Source organism: Lutjanus erythropterus, chromosome 21, assembly GCF_056507025.1.
Source record: "Lutjanus erythropterus isolate fLutEry1 chromosome 21, fLutEry1.hap2, whole genome shotgun sequence".
In the NCBI taxonomy this organism is placed as follows: domain Eukaryota; kingdom Metazoa; phylum Chordata; class Actinopteri; order Lutjaniformes; family Lutjanidae; genus Lutjanus; species Lutjanus erythropterus.
The window spans coordinates 25,174,726-25,199,792 of NC_139337.1; the positions used below are offsets into that span (position 1 = coordinate 25,174,726).

Genomic DNA, 25,067 nt, shown 5'->3' on the forward strand with positions numbered 1-25,067 from the left:
ATATATATATATATATATACATATATATATATATATATACATATATATATATATATATATATTATTCTGGGGGCATTTTATGACCTTATTAGATAGTAACAGTAGAGAAATAACAGGAAATGAGGAGACAGAGTGGAGGGGAATGATACGCACCAGAGGAAAGAAGTGGGGGCGTTGTGGTTCATGATCGGTGGCACTTTAACCCCTGTAAACCACCAGTCCACCCCAGCATTACTTACTGTAATCTACAGAGTGATTCTGACATGCTTGGTCTGATGTTACAAGCAAAGTTATTTTAAAACAACTGTTTTGACAGTCTCAAAATGAATATGATTTAACTTCTAATTTTCAAATACTTCATTTTGGTTATTTATAGGTTATTGATTTCAATAACATCACTGTTATTATAATTTATTAATGAATCATTATTATAGCTGCCATCTGACAAGAGATACAGAAGTATCCGTTGTTGTACCACCAGATTACAGAGCAGTTAGTTCCCTCAGGACTCAGGCTGTTTATAATGTTTCTAGCAAAAAAGGGGAACTCGTTATACAACCCTGTGTTACATAATGATAAATAAATACACCTTGTTCTGTTTTGTGACTCGTCTGCAGGTCTCCGGTTTGCTTTGTTGTGAGCTTAAGGTTTTTTTGTGTACAAAAAGCAGACAGACTTCACCAATCCAATCCCGATTCCACATGATGAAGTATTTATTAATTATAAATAGGTAACAATGCAGCCCATGATAAGCCCAAATCTGGCTCAGATTAATTCATTAACTAGTATTTAATCAGTTCTATAAATACATCCAGTAGTCCCAGTCCCAGATAAATCAACCTGCTGTGAAACTCACAGTCTGCAATTGAGTGAGCTAACTCAACATGTCCTCACAGTTTGAGTTTGGAAACACAGGAAAAACACACAGAAAGCAGGAAAAAACAATTTATGTGTCAAGGTACCGGTATCGGAAGAATTCAGTATGAGATCCAAAACTGAGGAAAAAAAAGTGGATTGGTGCATCTCTGCTTCACACCATATGAATGTTAGAAGCCTGGATGTTAAAATGGCTGTCCTGTATAATGTGTCTCTTCCTGTGTGTTTTGACCAGTCCCTACATGAGAACAGAAAGGACAGGCCACCTGTGGAGCGATCACAGGCCGGTGCAACCGTCAGCACAGACAGAAAACAGACCTACAGACTGTATCCATCACTGCCAGATATAGACACGTAAGTTACATCAGCACCTCCAGGGTTTGGAAGATGCTTAGTTTTAACTATTATGCCTTGAATTTGAATATATTCCTTTAAAATGCTTGATTTTCAGCTTAATCTGATGCTTAATTGACATAAATAACTCTTATAAAGCAAAAATCTTTTAAAAATGAAGTGATCCCATCATCATATTTGTCATTCATAGGTAGATAAGTTCTCTGTTGATCCCTTACTCTGGAAATTACCAAGCATTAAATAATCATGATCAAGTGCTTGAATTCTGCCTATTGTTTCTAATGATTCACTGGCTTTGTGATGTTAATAAAAAGCCAAATATTCATTTTTTGGTGATGTGATCAAATGTTTTCAGATATGAGGTTTATGTGCCAGAGCGACCAGCTGCGGTTCATCATCCCGACAGTCTGCCTGGAGACTCTCAGGTAAAATAAACAGATGCAACAGTGGAAGATACGTCTGACAGAAAACTAATTCCCATGCTGTCACGGTCTGATTCCCTGACCACAAGGAAATGACCATATTATCTGTGTTACTGGAAACACTCCAATACAAAAACTCCAAGAGTGTGCAAAAGGAAGTCGGTGGATTCAGTCATATTGCATCAGTGCCCATGTGCTGCATTTAAATAACAGTTCCTCTTTTTTTGTCTATTTTATTCGCCTCAGTCAGAAGCTGCCGGCGCTGACATCAGAATGAAAGCTCAGATTCTTATCTTGGAGGAGCAACGGCAAGAGGTGAGTACATTTCAGAACTGAGATTTATATTCATCCCAAAACACATGAAACCTTTCAGTACTTAATGTTCTTTCTCTTTTACTCAGCTTCTTTCTATTAATGAGAAATGGTCAAAGGAGTACCGAACCATGAAGCAGTACTACAAGGAGAAGGTAAGAGCGGGGCAGATCCACAGTCTTACTCATTATCTGTTTGATTGCTTAACTGATATGTCATTTTAGCGCTTTTTATGTCCCCTAATGCTCAGATCCTTGAGTTAAAAGCATTACTGCAACTTGATCACAGCCACTTTGAGGAGGAGAAGCACGAAGGAGAGAAGAACATCACTTTACATGAGAAAGTCAAAGATAAAGAAAGCACATGGGTAAATAAAATGTTATTCTTAATGCATTTTAATGGATTGAATCTGTAAAATGCGTCTAATAATTTGATCCTCGTGGGATAATTCACACAGACTGGAGATCTCAGCTCTGAGTTGCTAAAAGCGGAGAAGGAGGCGAAGGAGCTGCGAGCGCAAAACAGCACTCTGATCCGAAAAGGGCAGCACCAACACGAGGAGATCAGACGACTGAACAAGGTGAGCTCGAGGGAACTGAAAGGTTTCCACATGAGAGTCAAGAAGGCATTTCCGAGTGTTTGTTCCCTGCCACACCAGCGGTGTTACAGTTGCTTTCATTTGTTTGCACAGGCTCTAGAGGAGGCACTGCAGAAAGCTCAACCTGAAGCGAGCAGAGAAACACTACTGGATGTCTGGAAACATCAGGTGAGCTTTGTTATTCATCATCATACATGTGCATTTATTGCTGAGAGTTTTGTTTTGAAAAGCCAGACTCACTGTTTCCCTCTGTTTCCAGTCTTTGTGCTAAGCTAAGCTAACTGTCTGCTTCATGTTTAGCTTACAGACATAAAAGCGCTAACAAGCTTCTCAACTGAGTCTCAACAAGTCTCAGAAACCATCGGCTATCATCTGACGCCGATTTAGCCTCTGGGGAGCAAACGGCAAGTGTTGCCAGCGAATATTCAGAAAATGGATTACAGATATCCACGCTGAGACTTTCTCCTCCATGTTTACAGTCCAATTTGCAACTTGAGACATGATAATGGTGCTGGATTCGAGAGATGAGAAGGCATTTTCACATGAATTTCAGAATAACTTTTGAAGATGACATAAAAAGCGAAATTATCATCAGACGATAGCCGATGGCTCCCAAGATTGCATTTCAGCCAGTGCATTTGCGCTTACTCGTACTGTTTACCTGCATTCAACAAAAGCATGCTCAAACATGATTGGTCAATACTTCGACCAAACCAGACCAAAATCCTGTTCCTTGCCTACAGATTCTTCATTCGTATCTGTTTTTAGAGATTACTCTCAACAAGAAATAAAATAAGAGTATTTCTAAAAACTATTCCTTTAATGTGCTACCCTAAATTCCCATTTGAATCCTTATACCATGTTTCCTTGTCATCCACCTTAAGGCTGAAGTCTACAAGGAAGACTTCCTGAAGGAGCGTAAGGACAGGGAAAAGCTTAAAGAGAAGTATCTGGACCTGGAGAAGAAGTTTAGAAAAGTTCACAGTGAGCTACGTGTCTTCAAGCCTCAGGTACAACATACCATGTGGAGTTCATGTGCTTTATATTCGACCGTGTTCACTGTAGTATATTAAATGAAGGCGTAAAGGCTTTAACATGCTCGTCTCTGTTTTTCCAGGTGACTAGGACTCAGCCACCGCAGCCAGCACTTGAATGCACCTGCACACATCGAGCCAAAAGTCCAGACAGGGAGGTTCGGTCAACTAACCAGCACCACGTGCAGTTACAAAAACGTTGCACTCACGATAACAAACTGTGAAATAAGCTGGCATTCTTACTCTTTGTGTGAGATGTACACTGCACTTTATGGAAGTCTCAGCTCAGAGTTCATCACTAGCAGGGCGAGACTTTGCCGATTTATCAGACAGGACAACATCTAGAAAGCGAGCTCTGTTCTGTTTCAGTCCTCGGCCAACTGTCTGCTGCAGGTTCAGTTTCAGGTAGCTTTCGTCGTGGTTGTAACGAGGCCATTCCACCAGTCCAGGCCCATTAGGCGACCTGTGTGGAGGAAGCAAATACACACAAAAATAAAACACTTAAAAACATGACCTTCTAGTTTAAACACTTCCCAGGAGGAGAAAAACAGCAAAGAGTGAAATAAAATACTCTACCCATTGCGTGCAAAGTTTGCTATGTAAGCCATTGTGAGCTTGCTCAGTTCCTCCTCTTCTTGTGACACAGGTCCTTTGGGAGGTATTAATTATTGCACTGCCAAAACACTATTGACATGGATAATATTTCTTAAATGAATGAGGGATTTTCCTGTTTCCAGTACCTGTGACTACAGTGTGTCCAGAGCAAAAGGCAGATCCAAGAAAAAACAAAGCATCATCATAGTGGTCTGCTTTGACAAAAGTTGGTCTTGTTCCACTGTGCATCAGCGGTGAATGCTGAAACTCATAGACATGCACCGGCACACCAGCATCTGTCACAAGAGGAAATAAAATGCAAATCATGCAGCGACTACAAGCCCCTTGCTGCTCTGTGCTCCACCGACCACACAGTTGATCTTGAACTCTTGAACTTGGTCGCTGTCAGAACCTCAGCCAACTTTCTCCTTTCCTGTTTCCTGTAACTTAGGCTTGTCTGAAAACCAACTTTTGAAGGTGGTTAAGAGATGTTGATGGGGGGACTGCAGTCACATCTTAAGCTAGGTAATGTTAGCAGAATGCTAGCTAACTAATCTACATCTGTCCTCAGCTAGCTGGCTTGCAAGCATCTTGCTCTGTAGCAAAACACTAGCCAACTAGCTAGCTAATCTACATTAGTCCCTAGCTAGTTACCAAAATTTGATGGCTCTTAGAAAACACTAGCTAACTAGCTAGCTAATCTACATCACTTGTTAGTTAGCTAGCATTTTTCTAACATTAGGGAGATTTATTTCTGGTTATACAACAGAAGATGGTTAAAAGATGTCACATCTTAAGTTAGATAATGATAGAAAAATGCTAGCTAACTAGCTAGCTAATCTGCATCAGTCCTTAGATAGCTACTTAGCTAGCATTTTATTCTGTAGCATATTCTAGCCAATTAGCTAACTAATCTGCATCAATTGTTAGCTAGCTAGTTACAGCTGACAGCTGTTATCAAAATGCTAGCCAATTTTTACATTAATTGATAGATATCCAAGTAGCTAGCATTTTTCTAACTTTAGAAAAAGCTTTATTTATCCTCATACAACAGAAGATGCTTAAAAGATGTTGCTGAAGGTCACATCTTAAGTTAGCTAATGTTAGCAAAACACTAGCTAACTAGCCATCTTGTCTACATCAGTCCTTAGCTAGCTAGTTAGCTAGGATTTTGCTTTTTTTTCTCTGTAACTACCTAGCAAATTTGTTTTTATTTTTAACATAGACAGGGCTAGCACATAGCAGTGCAGGAAACAGAAGAGAATAAAGTTTACCAAGGTTCTTTCAAGTACCAAGACTCACAGTTTCTCATTCATTACATTATATTAAATTAAGCATGCTCACCTCGGTGGTATGCAGCCACTTTAAGTATAGGAAGAACAAGGACCATGTTGCCAAGTACCTCCGTGAAACCGTCCCGTATGTTCTCCGGAGAGTCATTCTGTTGCAGATATTCATCCAGAATCAGTTCATTTGCACCTGAGGCCTGTGAGAGAGGATATATTAAAGGGAAATAGTATATAGGAACATTTATTTTTACAGTATATTTATGAATGTATGAAGGAATTTGTTGTATATTCCTGTTTATTTATCCTAAAAATAAAGCATTGTGTATACATGTGTGTTGACTTTCTTGCACAGTTGAGTAAATACAGATAAAATAGTAGGACTGGCTGTCTCTTACATGAGAGGGAAAGAACATGTCCATGACTGATATCACATCTTCTCTTTTCATACCTTGATCCCATCCTGGAGGTCCTAGGAGCTAATCACATAAAAAAGTACATTTTAGGCACAAAAATACTGTACCATAACATTGGAAACACTATATTATTAAAGTTTCACTTATAGTCACAATGATCTAGTCTAGCAATTTTGATAGTACTACCACTGTCTGCAGGTAAATTAAAGGTCTTGATTTTACCTGTGGGAGCATCCATCCAAACTCATGATTGGTCATTCCTATCATCATAGGAACTTTCTGGAATTCTTGTTTCTTTAAGACGTTCTCAGGTGGGCCTTTCAGGAACACGCCATCAATAGCTGGACCCAAAAAGGCCTTAAACTGAAATTTAAATAATTCAGGTAATGCTTCCCTGTCGGTGCTGTCACAATAATGAACATCTATATGATTTGGGGATCCCTAATGGCACTAAGAGATTTTAAATTGAGATAGAGATCATATAACACAGTCAATAACCTGCATCAACACATTGATGCTGAGAAAAAAATTAAGTTTTACATCTACAACTGTTCTTTTTGGGGCAGCACTTGTGGACATAAATGTTCCACTATGGTTCCTAAGGTAGTTGCTAACTGTGTCTGTCTGTCATTTAGTAGGTAGATACAGTTCTGGAGCTTTTTCACTGAAAACAGCAGCGTGCTTTGAGTTGCAGTGTGAGGAGGCTCTTTCTCTGATTTTGATCACATTCAAATTGTATCTCATGCAGCTTCAAAAAGCCAAGAAAGTTGCCATAATGTCTAGCAAATAAAGGACAAATACATATGAACAATAAAGGCCTGAGTGTAATACTTTCTGCACCTTTTTCATGGTGCTCAGTATTTCCTCCTCAGACCTGCCTTTGATGCACTGGACGAGTTTCTCACTGTTGCTGCTCTCACAGTCAGTCAAATTGGCGATCATCTGCAAGAGGGATGCTTGAAATTAATTATCAGCTTTAAAGGAAGTTATAATGATTGTTATTATCAGTTTAAGCTGTTACCCGGGCCATAGACAGTGGGTTGCTGGTGTAGTGGGCTTCCAGTGGGGCCACTCCACTCATGGCAATAGCTTTGTGGAACAAACCCTTAGACAAAGGAGACAGTACCTGTATACAGAAACACGTGTAAAAGTTAAGTAAAATAAAGTAAAATAACCCTGCTTGCATCACTCCTAACGTACATTATTTCTTCATACTCACCAACATAGAGACACTGATGCCCCCTGCAGATTGTCCAAAGATGGTGACTGAGTTTGGGTCTCCATTAAAAGCTGCTATATTGTCACGAACCCACTGAAGGCTGAATATTTGATCCAGGAAGCCCCAGTTACCGGGTGCATGTTCATCTCCAGTGCTTATTTAAAAACAGCAAACAAATAAATCCACACCAGAACTGAGCAGCAGCACTGAGAAATCTAGGATCTCTGGGGACCTCTACTGGTAGACAGAACGTAGTGCAACTTTCTTTTTCTGCTACACATTTTCTAGTATTTTCACCCCAACTTAACACTCCTTTGAATATAAAATCCTGTAATTAAACCCACCACAGAGCCAAAATATAATGATATGAGATGCTGGATAATATTATGATGTCCCATATTGTGAGCACATTATCTTAGTTCACACTATTTTGCATTCATAAGCAGTATATATACAACTAATACATGGATTATAATGCACTTCTAAACACTATAGTGTAGTTGTAAACAGATATAAGGACATCGATAAGTCTTAATTAATGTGAAGCAGTTATGACTGGTGAATAAACAGTTAATAAATAAGTGATAACAGTGTAACCAAGTACAACATAGTTCTACCGACTTTTTAAAGTTTTGTAACCCTTGGAAACACATTTATACACTGTTTAAACCTCCTTTACGTGTGTATAAGCTTTAATTACTTCTTATAAGCCAGAAGTCAATTTGAGTTGATATTCATTAGAAATAAACCTTCAAATGATTTGTACATGTGTATAATCGCTTAATAAAAGCTTATTATGTGTTATAAAATTGTAGCAAGTTATTTTTAATCTGAATTTTCATATCATGAACAATTCAAGTGTGTGTGTTCAGCCAGACATCCCAGTCCTGGACGGTAAATCAAAAACATCAAATGCATTTCTGTCTGATGCGTACCTCAGGAATCCCAAAATGCTGAGTCGATACTGAACGACCACCACAACCACGTTCTGATAAGCTGCCAGTGGTGAACCATCGTACTGGAAGGCCCCTCCCACAGCCAGACCTCCCCCGTGGATCCACACCAGCACCTGGAGAACACAACAAACATACACACGTTTTCCTTTCGTGTTCGTTACTTTTAGCAAAACCCTTGATTTTCCATTTATTTATGAGCATATTTTTTCCACTGTTGCATATTGCATGTGTGCGCGTGTACTAACCGGTAGTTTGTCTCCAGAGGCGGCCCCAGTGGGTCTGTACACACTGAGGTAAAGACAGTCCTCTGACATTTCTACTGATTGATATGAAACGGGGAAGGTTTTCCAGACTTCCTCCACAGTTTCTGTATCCTGTAAACACCTTTTACGAAGAGACAGACAGAGTGGTTTAAACAGGACTAAAACTCTGCAGCCATGCCGGCCCCTCTGTGAATCAGATAACACAGGGCGGCCATCTTCCTTTGACATTACAATCAGGGTGGGAAGCTCAAACACCACACCACACCAAAAAAATCTAGCTGGATAAATAGAACAACAAGACAGGAGAAAAATATGTATTTTTGATTTTGGGGTGAACTCTCTCTAATTGTGTGTGATTTTATTTCGAGTGTACAAGGTGCTCTTATTTTGAAATAAAGGCCAAACCAGTGGAGAGTTGAAACCATGATCAGCATTCATATGATTGGCTGGTTGCTGATCATGTGATTGCAGTTCGGTCTGTTCGGAGCCCTCCCAGCATGCACTGGGCCATTACACTCATGGACACAAGTCTCATTTTCTGTTCTTGCATTGTCACTGGTATAATTTTGTTCTACGTTGTACTCCACAGTGATTTCACTGTTTTCACATTTTTATCACTATGAAATATTCAGTATTAATAGTGAATGTGGTCAGAATATAAGTGATGAGGTCAGTGGAAAATGACACCTTACTTAAATCTCTACCTTTAACCAACGTGAGTTCTGTACTTAATATATAAAAAGATAAAATATATATTTTAAGATCTTTTATTGTTCAAATTACAAATTCCCTTTTTTATGAGTTGGGTTTATTCCTATTATGCTTAAAATATCTCAAACTATACTTTGTTGTGTATTTTATCACGTATAAGTATAGGTAACTCATCATTTGTCAATTTAATTGTGATATTTACATCAACATATGATGATTTTTCTACATGTGGAATGTCTTGTTCATGATAAAGCTACCTGTCAATAAGCTGCTTTTTTTGAGCTTGTTTCTCTGACCACATTTCCAGATGAATTATTAACCAGCTTTAACTCAAATCACCGATATACAAATTCAAATCATATCCATGTATGATGGATATTTATAGATGTTACACATATTTTGCCTCATTAGTAAGTTCACTGTGTCTGAATATGTTTACTGACTGCATCCTGCCAAACATGGAACCAATTACCAATTACCAATGAGCTGGAACAAGTTCAGTCCATTTTTAAATGTTTAACCCAATGACGCATCTGATTTACAGCAAATAAGTTCATTTGCACGAACCCTGTACTGGAACCAGTGTTTACTCACATTTTAGGCATTTTGGTGGCATCTCTCACGCCTTCCCAGGACTCAGCTGGCTGAGGGGCAGCAAACCGTAAGGATCCCAAAGGCGGATGAGCAAACGGGATGCCTGCATACTCCTCCACCTGCTGCTTGGCACCTTTCACTGTCCTGTAATGTCCTCGCACAGCTCCGGTCTTAAGAGTCACTACAGGTCCAGAGCTCTCTGATACACAGAAGCAAAGAAGGTTTTCGGGTGATTCTGCAACTACAGGCAGTTAAATTTTGGATTTGCGTTAAAAGCTGCAGCTTAGTAATGAACTACACTTAAAAAATAAGTTCATATTATAGTTATATTTGTGGATATTATGTGTCAGGAGTCAAAGGCATTTCATGTTTTCACTGCAACAGGTGTTAGGAGTTGTGGTGAAGACCTTGTTGCGGTAGAGACAATTTCAGGGCAATCAAAAGGTAACCTCAGCATTTTTCAACAACAATATTGGAACCTGCTCCAGTATTAACTGAGAGTCTTAATATTTTATAGAAGTGAACGAAGAAAAATGTATAAAATTAAAGTTACTGTAATGTTGCGGTGAAAACCACTAAGAAAACATGTTACACATTAAAATCTTAATGACAATATGCAACGTTTGGTATTTGTTTATATGTATTACAGACTATGATAGATAAAATTCATAGTGGCTGATTTTTTTTATTTTATTTTGGACAGTCAAACACGTCCGTAGTTGCAGAAACTCTTTTGCAGATTCACATTTGCCCCCTATAACCAATTCATTTGTCAGCAGTTCAAATGGGTTAAGAGAGATTCTTGTTTTTCTTTGTGTTGTGCATATACTTGCCTTTCTGAGCCAAGCAACACTGCAGGAGAACAACAATCAAGAACAGGTGGAGGAGAAAGTTTCCCATAGCTGACAGATGCCTGTTTCTGGTAAAGTCAGACCCAACTCACATTCAGCAGTTGCAAAACTTTTATACAGAAACAGGAAATATAACTGCAGCAATAATGACTTACAGATCAGTTTTACATCTCAACAATCTTGCAACCCAAAGTGCAAAGTATATAGAGTATATGTGGACGGTACCTTTGGGCTGGACAGACCGGTACGTGCCACGTTTAATTCAGTCAGTGGCCTGTAAGCACCTTTTCCACCTGTGCAACACACTGCTCTTTGAACCCAAACACTAAAAGGGGAACACAACGTGTTACAAATCCATATATGGTATCCCTAGATATCCCTTGGTTACCGTAATGACTCATAAAGCGTGCAGGCTTAAATCCTTTAAGACTGTAATGAGGGGCTGAGTAAAACACTCACAGTTGTAAAGGCGGATTTTGAAGAAATTTATTGGCACAGTTATAGCAGCAATGTGTTCTTGTTTGTTTTCGACAATGATCCCATAACGGATTGTTTCTACTTGGCAGTAAAAAAAACAAAAAAAAATCTCTGGCTAATAGTAACTTTTAATTTACAGCAAATCGGTTGACAAAACGATGATGGCACTTTGAGCTCAGTTGAAGTGATTGTCAGCACAATTGAAAGTAAAGTGCACATGCACACAAGACAAGGAAAGTGAAACTGAGATCTGCTTTAGTTGCTGCTTCGTAGCTACATTCTTAGTGGTTTAGTCTGAAGATACTTGCTGTCTATAAATAGATGTAGTACTGTAATGTATGATAATGGTTATGTTTCAGGGCCTTAAAGGGATAGTTTGGATTATTTGAAGTGGGGTTGTCTGAGGTACTTATTGATAGTCAGTGTGTCAGCTGCAGTGCTCCAGTTAGGAGGGGCACTTTTCTGATGGGAAACCAACTTTACAAGGGCCGAACATCGCTCTCTTAAAGCCAACCAAACTTTAGAGGCAGCAGTAGACCAACACCTCCCATGTTCTGCAAGAAATCACTGATTTCACCTGTGGAGTTCGGTTGGTTTGGAGAGAGTGATGTTTGGCTTCTTTGACAGCGGTTTCCCATCAGAAAAGGCTGTCCGACAGCATGGTAAAACAGCGAAAATATACGCTTAAACTGACTCTTTTTAAGTGGCTAAAATATGTTTTTCTGCTGACCCCGTCCAAAGCAGTACATTCCTTAGCTTCTGTGCTGGTACTTCTCTCTGATTCTAGAAACTGGGGGCATGCCGACCGCCATCTACTGTAGCTAACACACTGACTATCAATAAGTACCTCATACAACCCCTCTTTAAATAATCCAAACTATCCTTTTAAGCTGATGACCTTTACAATAAAATATATTACAATGCTTTTAAATGGTAACACAGCTGTACCCAGTGCTCAGTGTCGTAGCGTGTTGTTACATTGTGATGTTGAAACAAGTAATATACTGAAAAACTGCACTTCTCTGCCTTTTTACAGATAAATATGTTAAATACATTCTAGGAAGTATTTTCAAAGGACAGCATTAACAGCCACCAAGCGGATTTAAAGAGACAAATTCTGGCCAGTATTGCACACCAGTTTTCAACCAGTTCTGACACATCGGCCGCCGAACGCTGCCAACTCCATAGCAGGAATATTACAACATCCACTTGTCACAGGACCAGTCCAACAGCTCCCCGTCTCAGTAGAAAGCGGGGTTTGTGTGCTCGATGACACAGCGCCGGCAGTGGCGTCTAACAAACCGCAGAGCCTCTGGCGACACCTCGCAGTCCTGCACGTTGAGCAGCTGCAGCTCGCAGCAGTTGGCTGCCAGAGCTTTGAGTCCTCTGCCCGTCACGCTCTCGCAGGCTCTGAGGCTCACTCGCCTCAGGCCTTGGCAGTACATGGCCAGCTGCTCCAGCCCGCTGTCTGACACGAGCGGGCACTTACCCACGTCCAGGGACTTGAGTTTGGGGCAGCTCCTGGCCAAGTGGCTCAGGCCGTGGTCTGTCAGCCCCTCGCAACCCCTCGCGTTCAAGTAGCGCAGTCTCGGGCAGTAGCGAGCCACGTAGCGCATGCCCACGTCAGTTATGCGGGTGCAGTGGGCCACGCTCAGGTAGCGCAGGCAGCCCTCCAGGCGGGCCACTTCGCGCAGGCCAAAATCTCCCACCAAGCGGCAGTCACTGAGACTAAGCTCCTTTATCGAGGGGCAGTGGAGAGCCAGGTGGCGCAAGGCTTCATCCGTCAGTCTGGTGCAGCGGCGCAAGTACAGATGTGTCAGGCGGGGGCAGTGCGAGGCGATAGTTCGCAAGCCCTCGTCCTCGAGGGAAAAACAGTCGGTCATGTCCAGGTAGTGAATGGAGATCTGCTGGCCGTGAAGAGGGGACAGCTGGAGCGAGGCCTCCTGGGTGAGGCTGATACATGTCACCTTGGAGCAGCCTGGAGGAAGAGGAAACAGAGGTTATCATCCAAAGCAGAGTGTTTTTATTTAAAGGTTGTAAGTAAGTCTGTCAAACAATAGTCAGGGTTCCACATGAACAATCACACAGATTTTGCTTGTTGTAATCTTTCATTTTGTTTATAATACTGCACTCAGTTGCATAAAACAACTGAGGATGCCTTAGGAAAAGAAACGAGTTGAATAAAATCACCATTAGGATTTCATTAGGGTGTTTTGTCGGGAGAACAATTTGATCCCTTATAGATATTCTCTTATGTGTTGCTAGAAGCTCCTTAGTGACCATTTTCCTCTGAAAACTTTAACTGACCCATAAAAGTGCAATAATTAGTGGAAAATAAGACAATGGCTGAATTTATGGTGGTTTAAGAGGAGGAGGAGGTAATTAGACACATTTCTGGGACGGGGAAATGGACAGTATGAGAGAGCAGAAGCTGCACAGAGCAGATCTGGTGGGCAGGAAGCGGTGAACAGAAATGGCAAAGAGAATCCAGTCAGTTTTCCACTAAAACAACATGTGCAGACGCTCGATCATATCATCGTATTAAAAAGAAACTATTTAACTACGTAGCCTACTTACCCAATGGGAGAAGCACAAAAAATCAAGTTAAAAGCTGAGCAAGTCAACATAATCAGGTTCACTGACCAGGTTTTGTCGACTCAGACCATGTTTGGCTGTCTCTTTTGTTGCTGTCACAGTAACATTTTCAGATTTCTTCATTTGCGGTTCTTTTCACTGCAGATTTCTCACATTGATTTTGTCGGTTATTTCTTGCTACACCTTGTGTTTGTGTGTATTTTGTAATTGCTGGTTTAAATTTACTGGATTGTGTGTTCTTGTGCTTCCCATATTCTTCAGGGAGAACAACATTCTAATCCTCGGTTCAGACTGGCTTTCTCTTTCTTTTTGTTTTACCCTTGGTGTCCATTTTGGAAAAGCCAGCAAACACTGACAATGATGCTCTCTAGTAACATTAAAGGATGATGATGTGAGTGAAGAGTAACCATGGTAACTGAAGAGCTTGTGTGTTGTATTACAACACCCCCTCATATTAGGGAAATAAAGCGACAAACTTAAGTGTGAAACTTAAGGTAGTTTATGCAACTGGGAAGTGACCATCAAGAAATCCATTCCCAGTGTGCTTCTAAGTTAAGTGATGGGATGAAATCCACAGTCCCCGTTCTGTGCAGAAATTCAGTCATTGGTTAAGCTGACATTGTCCAAGTTGAGGCTTCAGTAGTCTGAATTAGCTAATTCAACTGAGCATTTTCCAAAGTTGCAGTATTTTTAGTACAAAATTCCTCTTTTGAATTACTCTGAGTACAGTGACAATGTGATCTAGTGGGACAAAATGCAGTGAAATCATTCTTTTTGGATTTTTGTGAATAAAAAAAAAAAACACTTCACAAACCAGATAGTGGGTCTTAAATAGGCTTTAAAGGCAGAATGAGTCGAATTTGTTCCAGGCAGAAAGATGCCAGAAAGTCAAATACTGTCGTTTTGGGTTGGTAAAGCATCCTGAGTACCTCAATATAATGAGAAAATAAGAAAATATAGGCAGAGGACAAGGTTTCTTCTTCTTATACAGACACCACTACAGACTTCCAGCGGGTCATAAGTGATGACTGAAGGGAATTATGTTGATCTATCTATACATTATTTTTTAAAAGAAATGTTACATATTGTACGTCTAATGTTTTTGAACAAAAACTGACAATCAACCCTTAATTTTTTGCTTTATCTCTGTCAGGTGACAATCTTGTGTTGTCTAATTCAGATTGACAAAGTCTGATATTAGCTGCTTAAAAAAAAACATTAGAAGCACATAAGGAGGGAACATCTTGATAGTCAGAATGACACCAAGCAAAAACCGATGACTTGAAAAAAATGTGACCCTATCTGTTAAGACAGTTTCTCTTTTGAAGGCTCTGCTCTATTATGAGTCGCCACTTGAGGGCGCCAGAGTAAAACCTGCTCTTTTTGACTGCATGCATCCACAGTAGAAGCAAGAAAATGTTTGAGACCAAACAACTCCATGAAAACCAAAGTTGTGGTCGGTTTTCATGGAAGAAAATCAAAGGCTGATGTCCTCAGCAGTTAAAATAATAGATTTGATTTCATTATTTTGTGCCTTTCAAATCAAAGCCACAATTTTTTAAAAGGCTATTTTTACAACAAAGGGCTTACTTCCTGGTGCTAATGGTGCAGACATTGCTCTGCCACCGGACTCCTGTCCAAGTCAATGTTATTTGTGTCACTTCCTTAATGAAAGCAGCAGACCGCTCTCCTTACTCACGTTGAGGTAAGTTCTGCTCTCAGCTAAAGAAAGCCTTTCTTCTCCCACATGGGAGCTGAAGGTTGGCAGAGCTTCTCCAGCTCCTCTAATGATTCTACCAGCTTTAGCAGAAATGACTGAGAGGGACTGAGGAGAGGAATTCTTTGAGGTAGAGCCACACATGTGCGTGATGTAGGGTAGCAGGCACTCCTTCATAAAAGTGACTCAGCCTACCATAAGCCACCAGTCAAGGTAAGATGGCTTTGATTTCTTCTAATAGAATACCAGAGCAGTGTCTGCGTGGTGAGTGGAAATTTGGGTGCATGTGCCTGTTCAAAATGCTTTCCTGTTCAGAACAGGTTGACTGCTTTGCTTCCATTTTTGCTGCTTGTCGTGTTGTCAGGCTGCGTGTCCATTTGAGCATAATTTATCTTCTGATTTGATACTATCACAACACGATGTACAGTGATTCTAAAGTACTGCAATTCCACATTATGATTTATTGCAATTTGTAGCACTAGACAATGGGAAAGAGTTTATATCATGAGTCATGTTTCCAAAAACATGTCAGTCAGTCTTTCTGAGTTTTATTTCAACACCATCAATATATGATGCTAATTTCTGTTTGTGTACTGATGGTATTTCCCAATATATGTTAGCATGGAGCTAATGGATGGTTATTTATATATACTGTATTAAAAAATCCTGTTGGCCAAATGCCACCAAATCTGCCATGGCCACTCAGATATCTACTCCGTCTTATCACGCTGATGCTGGTGTCTTTTTTTCTGTTCTGTTTGGTTGGTCAGTCAGCTGGCTGTACGGGCGGGATCTCGATGCCATGGCTCCAATCCTGATCTCTACTGCAGTCACCAGCACAAGTTTATTGCAACTTTGTCTGGGATATTTTGGCTTCAGTCGTGTACAGTCAGATGAAGTGGAGATGTGGCGTCCATCTTTATATATATATATATTCAATGGTCTGGACCCACAGAATCCAGGGAAAAAAAGTTTCTGAGACTCGCAGTCCAAAACTTTCATGTGAAAACCTAAATTGTATTGTTATATTGCCACCATCTGGCCGAATTGAACCCAAGTGGACACTGCACTTCTTTGGATCTTCAGCAAAACACCTGCCGAGTGTGAAGTAAAAAAAAAAAAAGGACATACATACTAGGGCTGCAAAAAACGATTATTTTCATAATTGATTAAGCTGCAAAATATTTTCATGTTTAATTGTATAGTCTATGAAATGTCATAAAGTTGTGAAAAATACTCTTTACAATTTCCCACAGCCCAAAGTGACGTCTTCAAATTGCTTCTTTTGTCCTAACCCTAACAGCAAATGTTTGACATTTTGTTTTAAAAATGACTGAAACAATTATCAAAGTAGATGCCAACTAATTTTCTTTCAATCGACTAATCAGTTAATCAGCTAATTGTTGCAGCTCTAATACAGACAGATTTTATCATTTAGAGTTTGCAACTTTCATACCTGAGAGGTTCAGGTGTTCCAGGTTGGGGCAGCGAGACACCACCTCAAACACAGCATCGTTGGAGATGTTATAACAGCCAGCGACCTCCAGGCGACGTAGCTCCGGGCAGCACTGAGCCACCACATGCAGCCCTCGGTCGGTGAGCCTTTTGCAGCCGTTCACTATCACCGTCTCCAGGGTCAGACACACGTTTGGGGTGTCCTGGCACAGCCGGTGGGTTAGCACCCTGATGGCACGGTCGGCGTGAAGCAGCTCTCCCGTTAGCCGGACGGTGCTCCACAGCCTCGGGTCCCACGCCAGGTTGTACCAGCGGCGACATACGCGTGCGCAGCGGCACAGCTGATTGGTGGAGAGGTGGGACAAGATCTGCAGAAGGGTGTGGTCGGGGAGGAGGTCGATGGGGGCGTGGTGATGCCCTTTCGACTGGCGGGAACGTGTGTGGGTGCCGGGTTGCGGGTGGACCACGGCGACAGTCTCGGCGGGGGCAGAGGAGGAGGAAGAGGAGTTGGTCTCATGGCCGTTACTGGAGAGGGCAGGTGAGGAGAGGGAGGAAGACTTGGATGGAAGGATGAGACCGGGGCTGGGGGTGCTCAGAGTCCGAGTGCTGGAGTCTACACCTGAATAGAAGGAGACAGATGTGAAAAGAGAAGGACGGAATTAGTGTCTGAAGACAAAACAAGTGCCGTGATTCCAAATTCACTTTTGACTTAATAAAACTAAGGAATGTTTACTCATTTCATACATCTATGAGCACTTAAGAGGTAAAACTATGTAGATGCAGGGTTTTTTGGTTTGTTTTCTTATTCCTATTCATCTTGCGACCTATCAGATTTAACTTTTGGGAGGTTCTGATCCTAAAACCTCTTCTCATGCAGGACACGCCTTAAATTATTTGACAAGAAACTAAGTTTTGACCAAGTCCTGCTCTAATGTTGTTTGGTTGGAGAAAAAATGTGAACATTTTCTTCTAGATACAAACAGATCAAAGGTCTCTAAGATCTGATCTGTGTTTTAAGTTGTCTCTGAAATCTACTTGTTAATCTAGTCCAAGTTTGACAAGTAAGTACAGTGGATTTTGAGGTAGATCTGGTCTAATGTGATCTGGATGGAGAAGAGGCAGTAAAATCAATCTTTTTTGGTTTCATAAATCTGACAATGGGTTTTACACAGCTTTACAGCTTTTACTCTGAAGTCTAATACTCTTCACATCAATAACAGCAACATGGAACCACCTCCATTACAGTTTGTGCACCATTCATTTTCACCAAAAACAAACTGGTCTGAAGCAAGAAAAGTTGGTTCCCAGAAGCTAAAAAATGGTTATATTCTACAGATTGGTACACAAGCTGATTTCAAGAACTTGAATGGAACTATTTGAAGAACCAGAGCTAATTTACTGGAGAAGGGCCTGGAAAAATTGTCCAAAAGCTGAGAATTGACCCTTAACTATTTGTCTCATCTCCAAATCAGAAGTCAACATCAGCAGTATCCTTTAATGTGAAGTAGTCTGTACCAAGTTTTTATTTAATTAAAGGAAAAATCAATATCATCATCGATGATGTTCAATACTTTCCAGGAATAAATCTGCAATGAAAACTGTAATTTTTACTTTTTGCTGTACTTTCCTTAAATGTGACTCATGCACGTTTAATTTCCCACATTTCCCAGAATGACTTTTGACAAGTAAAAACACACATGCCCTCAGTGACTGTACCGTCGTCTGGGAGAGAGAGCAGCTAGTGGTGAGCCTGTTAGTAAGTTACCATGAAGGAAACAGTTTCCATGCAAGAACAAACTAACTTAGCATCTACTCCAGTTTAGTATTATACTAGGCGGCGGCTATGCCTCACAAGGTAGATCGGGTCGTCCACTGTTGGTGGTTTGATCCCCGACTGGCTACATGTAGAAGTGTCCCTGGGCAAGAAACTGAACTCCAAGTTGGCTGTGCCATCGGTGTGTCAGCGTTTGTGTGAAAGGGTTTGAATAGGTGAGCTCTTGATGAGCAGGCTGGCAACATGCCCTTAGTGTATGAATGTGTGTATGAATGGGTGAATACTGACATGTAGTGTGAAGCGCTCTGAGTGGTCGGAAGACTAGAAAAGCGCCATACAAATGCAGTCCATTTACCATTCACTTCCATAAAGCTGAGAGACTCACATGAGACAGATTGAAAAAATAATGGTCAAAACTGAAGCTGCTGAAGATATACAGACTTTTAGGCAAAACAAGTCAGGTTTATTTATATATTTATATCAGGGAAACCCAGCAACAAGTGACATGAGATTTTGTGTAAAATATCACAAGTTGATTTTACTTCAAAAAATCTAGGAACCCGTTTGCCATGAAAAACAATAACTGTGAGTCTTCAGTTATGTTTACTTGTTAAGTTCATTTAAAATTTAGCAAAAACATGAGATCTTACACTTCCCATAATGCTACCTACAGCATCTTTTCATTATACCTTCCATGCCTGGTAAATACCAATATCTTTCAGACTCCGTGCCCCCAGTGTGTAATGAAGGATTTCTGTGAAAAAAAAAAAGCTGTAGTCTCAAAGCCGAAGCTGAGATAACCCCTGGGTTATTTTCTCAAGACTCGTCAAAGCTCCCTTCAGAGCCACAGAAGACATTATACAGCTGTTTTCACAGGCTGAGTAGAACTCCCCTCAAAAGAGCACTGCACCGATTTAGCATAACACAGATGTGGCAGAACCACAGATATCGACTTGTTTTATTCCTTGTAAAACCTGGTGCTTGCACCACCCACAATGTGCTTCAGTGAGATTTGGGTGTGTTATGCTAGCACCGGCTAATGCAGCCATGAACTTCTAGCCTCAAGCAGAGATGAAGAGCGAGCTAAAGAGGTCTGGCAAGCTCACTTTTTTCTAGCTACACCACACCCTCAGATCTTTTTCATTTTCAGACTTGCAGTCTTCAGACCCTGTCATGACTCAGTCAGAGGTGTGGACTCGAGTCACGTGAACTGAACTCGAGTCAGACTCAAGTCACAAATTTGAACTTGGACTTAAACACCAATGACTTTTGAATGAGTTTATTTAAACTTTAGTTGCATTTATTTAATTTTGTCAAGTTGCATGTACTTATTTTTAACAGCCTTTTGATTTGCTTGAGCTTTTTGAACACTTGACACCTTCCCAAATATTAAAACGTATGTTACTTAGTGTGCCATGAATCAATTCATTCCTGAACCATGTTATTCTCCTCAATGTCTTCTCCACAATCCCTAGATCTACTTTGTTTTGAACCTAACAGCTAACATCTAACAGCATCCAATCAAGTTGCAGGAGACAACCATTAGGAACTACTGTTAGATTACTGACCTCCAGTTGAAAAAAAAAAACAGGAAGCAAACATAATTTTGTCATTTTTGTCCCCAAAAAATAAAATTGAAAGTTACAGACAGAGATGCAACAACTTCTAACTTCGTTCGATATATTTAGGACTTGACAAATGACTTGGGACTTCCCTGTCTTGAGACTTCAATGCAAAGACTTGAGATTTACTTGTGACTAGGACTTGGTCCCATCTCTGTACTCAAGCGACCTCTCTTTCGTTTACTAGACTTGGCACAGCCCCCTCTGGAGCCACACAGGACTGATGTGTAAAATCGACAGAGTTCCCCTTTGATCAGGAAACCGATGTTGATGTGTTAGATTGGTGGAATGCCCCTTTAAAAAGCAACATGTGTAGTGGCTGCATTTCATTCAGCACACACGTGTCCCTTCCTCTACTATGAATAATTTCTTGCTGTGTGACTTTTCGGTGTTGTGTTTCATTCCGACTAACACCAAATCCTGATCTTTGCCATTGCTGTATTTGATCGCTGAAATTCATTTATTCCATTAATCTCCGCTGTATCCGTACTGGAAATGACATAATGTCACATTATATTTGCCAGTTATATGTGGGAATAAGAAAAGGCCAAGAAAACGGGTCCAAAAGTGCACGGTTCATCATGACAGCGCCACAGCCACACCAGCTTTTATCATCAATGAAGAGGAGTTTCCATGGCTCTTGTTATCATGTTTTCAGATGCTGAGGAAAAAACGTGTCACATCTATCTCGCAGCAGTCGCAGGGCCTCTCCATCAGATGAACTCTGTGGCTTCAAAGCGACCAGCTGAGGAGCTTGGTGCTGGGGCTGACGATGTGCTGTTCGCCCTGTGTAAACACTGAGGCCCTCCTGACAGATGTGCGCTGATTGCCGCCACGTCTGAAGACGCAGCTGTGAGGAGAGCTGGCTGGATCCCATCACTGTGGCGTGAGTCCTCCGCCTCGTAAGCCGGTGCATTGGATCTGGTTCCAGGGGTCGACCCATCACGCTGGGACACTGAGTGCTCTTCTCTGATGCTATCTGCGCGTCCTGCTCACCCCGCCGGTTCGTGTTGTCCGATCTCGATGAGTTCGGGTGGATTGATAGTCATCACTAAAAGCATTTCAAGTAGTCACGAGTATGATGTCACTTCCAGCTGTCCAACCACGAGTCTGCAGGCTTTATGGGCAAAATATGAGGCTATCATCTTTCAAAATAAAGATAATTCGGTATGTTTGAGACTTATAGTTATGCGATGATAAGGGCAAGTCTAGGATGAATTAATCTCTATTTTCCATCTTTCTCCAGTGAGTTGTCTTCATGAAACATTTAGTAATAAGTGTCAAAACTGTTCTTGATTTAAGATGACAGGACTAACAGATAGGTCCTTTAGGAATAATAGATATTTCAGTTTTGATCAAAGAATTTTACTTATGTACTTAATATTAATTTTACACCTTTTACTCTGCAAGATATTTTCCAAGAATCTCTCAGTTTTTATGGGAACTCAGGAACTTGCCTGCTGGAATCTACTCCCATTTTTTATTCTTAGGCTGTAGTTCCTGACTCCTAGAAGTTTGTGATTTTCTGTTTTATGAATTGATGTTGTTGACTTGTCAAACACTAGTCTCAAGTGTACAGAGTTCATTCAGAATTCAAGCAAACCTGCCAATATTAGGCCAAGCAACTACTGAGGTTGACTTAATAGTACTGAACATCGTTGACTGGTAAAACTGGATAGTTAAAAATATGTAGAATTAATTCATCTTGCAAGGAGAACCTAGTTCTTTGCATGGAAACTTCTTGAAATGTTACTGTGCTTAAACTTAGTTATGGAGCTCATTTCCAAACAAATATAAAGACTGAATGTTTGAGTGATCTCTATAATAGTTATCTGATGAGAATGAATTGTTGTTGTTTTCTTCAGTGAGTCTAATGAAGCATGCAGGCTACATAATTCTATTGTTCCAAAAAGGCAATTAGTCAATTTTGGTCAATTATTCCACTTCAGCAACCTCTGGGCCTCAAAAACTGCGGTTCCTCAAATGGCCACTTGAGGCTCCAAAAGCAAGTCAATCCCCATAGATCCCCTATATTAAAATGTACAACTCTACAGCTGAAATCTTTACAGCCTGGAGCACAAAGTGGTTTTGGACTTTGGTTTTGGTCTTTTTGGATTAGCTGGGCATGTTCTTACTATTACACTGTGTTGCACACAATAGCAAGAACACCAAATGGCCCCTTTTCAGCACAAGAAGGAGATAGCAGGTCAACAGTGCATGTCGCATAGAAATGGTATTAGGTCATCTAGTTTCAGATACTACTATCTTTAGCTTTAGCTTTAAAAGCAAAGGCCAAGTAGATGGGTTTCTTGGTGGAGTTGAAGAGGTTAACCTGTGCTACACGCTTATGTACTTGATTGATGGACCAGGAACTTTCGCAGTGGCAATACCTGGAAACACAAGCCTTGAGGGAAATAATTATAGAAAAGAAGACTGCCACTAGTATCAATATCAGGAGTTTGGGATGACTTGTAATATTATTGCGGTTTAAACAAAGTTATAGAGCTCCAGTCTAAATGAGAGCAAGACAAAGAGAGAAAAAAAGACAGGTTCAGTGAGAGTAGCTACCATTAATTTACTAATTGTTTCAATGTGGTTATGTACAAAACAACGGAAAAAGTCACTCAGCAGATTTTCAATACTTTGCTGAGGGGTCATGATTTCTCCAGTGTTGTTGCCAAAACTGTAGCTAAAACAAAGCTGTCACTTTTTAATCCTTCACTCTAATTTGTCTAATCTTGTTTTTTCAGATGCTGTTGAAATTAAAACAGGAATGGACTTGATTTTGTTTCTGAGTTGCCTTCCTAAGATTTTATTTCTATGGTTGGACTGAAAGAAAGTGTTAAGTCAACTCTAGGAGGAGGTGGTTGTATGTGAACACATACTGTTCAGTGTGCTCACCACTCCCTTATGGTTTTCCTATGTTTACCTACATTTTAATTCCTGGTCATGCAGACTGAACCACGACTGAACCATGTTGGTTAACGGATGCTTCAGGACAGACGGTCAGCTGGTTCTACACAGTGTATGTCTGCATCTTCATGACAAATGGACAGCATCCTGCCTGTCATGTGGATTTGTGTGCACGGACGGACAGCTGGGCAGCGACACCGTCCTTACGACTGTCCTGCGGATCGGTATTCCAGACCTTGGCTCAGTCTACCTCTGATGACATCCACAGGCCTGTCCTCTCTTGGGAACATGTCCACCGATTCACGGCTACTTTAAAAACAGCCTCTCGTGTGCCTTAAAAATCTCACTTGCAACCCAACTGGAGCAAAACTTCGAGTGCTGCTGTCCGCAACCTGTTGCGTGTTAATGAAACTCATTTAATTCAGCTTGGAGGAGGATGTTGGGATTTAATGCATCACATTATTCTGGGTGGTCTGCCTATGATTAGTTAAATTTAGCCTGTGTTTTTTAACTTAATACAAAGGATTTAGCGGTCTGAGGTCATTATAAACAGCTCATCTATTTCGAATTTCACACACCTGTCCAAATATGTCACGACAATAGTGGTGCAGGGTTTTTATGTTTATTCAAAATACACTGCAAATATTGCAAGATTCCTGAGTTAATACCTAGTGTTTGTGGATTTATCCAACATGCCATAGAGCCACACACTATGCAACACTGAGCTATACAAACAAGAGGAAAACAGTGTATTTTTACCATCTTTTCCATTAATTTAACCCATATATTAAAGCTTAAAAATCTTAATTCAAGTATCAATCCTACCACTACAAAAGGATATACGCAAGTCTGATGCAAACATCACAACATCCAGGAGATGATCAGATTTTCCACAGAGTCGATTCGCAGCCACAGACACAGACACATTTCTTGAGCCATTAATTTTGATGGATGAATGAGGCATTTCTTTATTGTACGAGTCCAAATGCGATGGATTCTGCACGCAGGAGACACACTCATCTGCCACTGGCTAAGGAGTAACTTCCAAATTGCGTAATTACATGTGTCACTGATCAGACGAGCGCTCCTCAGTGCTACTAATTAGCCTACATCCACCCACTTTCCTCCTCTCAGAGTCACACTTCCACGCAGCTGGTCAGAGGAGTTAAATGAAGACAGCTTTAAAGTTTCTTAAGGACGTCCAGGTGGTATCTATCTATGTTTTCTAGCTGAATACAGCATCTGTTTGTCCAATTGCCATTGGCCATCGATGCTGCACACACAATAAGGACTGTTCAAATTGCTGACAATGACCTTACAGCTGAAATATTCACTTTTCTTCCACATTTTCACACTTTGTCACTTCTGCATATGAAATATTTTTTCTCCTTTCAGCTTCTGAAGAACATCTAATAGTTTTTCAGCAGAGTACATGCCTTTTTTCTGATGTTTTTGCAACCCACATTTTTCCACTTTCTCAAACAACAGACAATTGTCAGGACATACAATTTTAGCTCATGCAGTCCCATCTCTACGGTAAGTAAAACAGATTGGCTGTGTTCCAATACCCATACTACCACACTATTTAGTATGCCAGAGAGAGATTTAGTATCTCCCAAAACATAGTATGTCAAATGCTGTATTCCAAAAATACCAGGATGTCCTTACTGCATCCGGTCACATTTTGCATGATGCAAGCCAGCATGCTTTTCTGGATATTCTGACCCACAATCCTCTGCACAGCGAAAGATGTGTCACATCAACTGAGACACTGAAAGAGCAGACATATGACAGCTCATTGACGCTGCATTCCAAATACTTTTTCCTTTTACGTGAAATTTTACACTACGGACTGTGATACTGTGATGGATGTATAAGCAAGAGGGCCAAAGTAAGCAATGTTAAGAATAAGTAATGTGTCCAAATTGTATGCATAGTGCATGCATCAGTATGTACTTTGTAAGAGCAGCTGCAGTGTGTAAGTAAAAAGAAGAGTATGTGATATGGAAAGCAGCTTTAAAGCCAGCC

At 40.6% G+C, this 25,067-nt stretch overlaps 3 protein-coding genes across 4 annotated transcripts in view; 1 reads left to right on the forward strand and 2 right to left on the reverse strand.

The window, feature by feature from the left end:
- The first annotated feature begins 925 nt into the window (after positions 1 to 925).
- Positions 926 to 3,820, forward strand: LOC146307731 (uncharacterized). Of its 2 annotated transcripts, XM_084746965.1 has the most exons (9): positions 926 to 1,230; positions 1,586 to 1,655; positions 1,899 to 1,967; positions 2,054 to 2,119; positions 2,215 to 2,331; positions 2,422 to 2,544; positions 2,656 to 2,730; positions 3,447 to 3,572; positions 3,680 to 3,820. In XM_084746965.1, exons 1-9 carry the CDS (start codon positions 983 to 985, stop codon positions 3,818 to 3,820), a joined length of 1,035 nt encoding a protein of 344 aa, XP_084603091.1. In that variant the 5' UTR covers positions 926 to 982. The 2 variants fall into 2 exon arrangements, with proteins under 2 accessions (XP_084603091.1, XP_084603090.1); XM_084746964.1 differs by having other exon boundaries at positions 2,422 to 2,730; positions 3,447 to 3,767.
- Positions 3,821 to 3,881: 61 nt separating this feature from the next.
- Positions 3,882 to 10,802, reverse strand: LOC146307732 (fatty acyl-CoA hydrolase precursor, medium chain-like). The gene is made up of 13 exons (XM_084746967.1): positions 10,469 to 10,802; positions 9,636 to 9,834; positions 8,313 to 8,451; positions 8,047 to 8,180; positions 7,112 to 7,265; positions 6,914 to 7,018; positions 6,733 to 6,834; positions 6,115 to 6,255; positions 5,875 to 5,955; positions 5,535 to 5,676; positions 4,337 to 4,486; positions 4,173 to 4,245; positions 3,882 to 4,059 (listed from the first exon to the last, which is right to left on the reverse strand). Exons 1-13 carry the CDS (start codon positions 10,533 to 10,535, stop codon positions 3,882 to 3,884), a joined length of 1,665 nt encoding a protein of 554 aa, XP_084603093.1. The 5' UTR covers positions 10,536 to 10,802.
- Positions 10,803 to 10,957: 155 nt separating this feature from the next.
- The window catches only part of LOC146307733 (F-box/LRR-repeat protein 7-like), a 38,136-nt gene continuing 24,026 nt past the window's right edge, over positions 10,958 to 25,067 (reverse strand). The window contains exons 3-4 of the mRNA XM_084746963.1: positions 16,732 to 17,349; positions 10,958 to 12,941 (exon numbers count right to left, since the gene is read on the reverse strand). Of these exons, the coding sequence (XP_084603089.1) occupies positions 12,205 to 12,941; positions 16,732 to 17,349 (1,355 nt within the window). The 3' untranslated portion in view covers positions 10,958 to 12,204. The remainder of the gene's footprint in view (positions 12,942 to 16,731; positions 17,350 to 25,067) is intronic.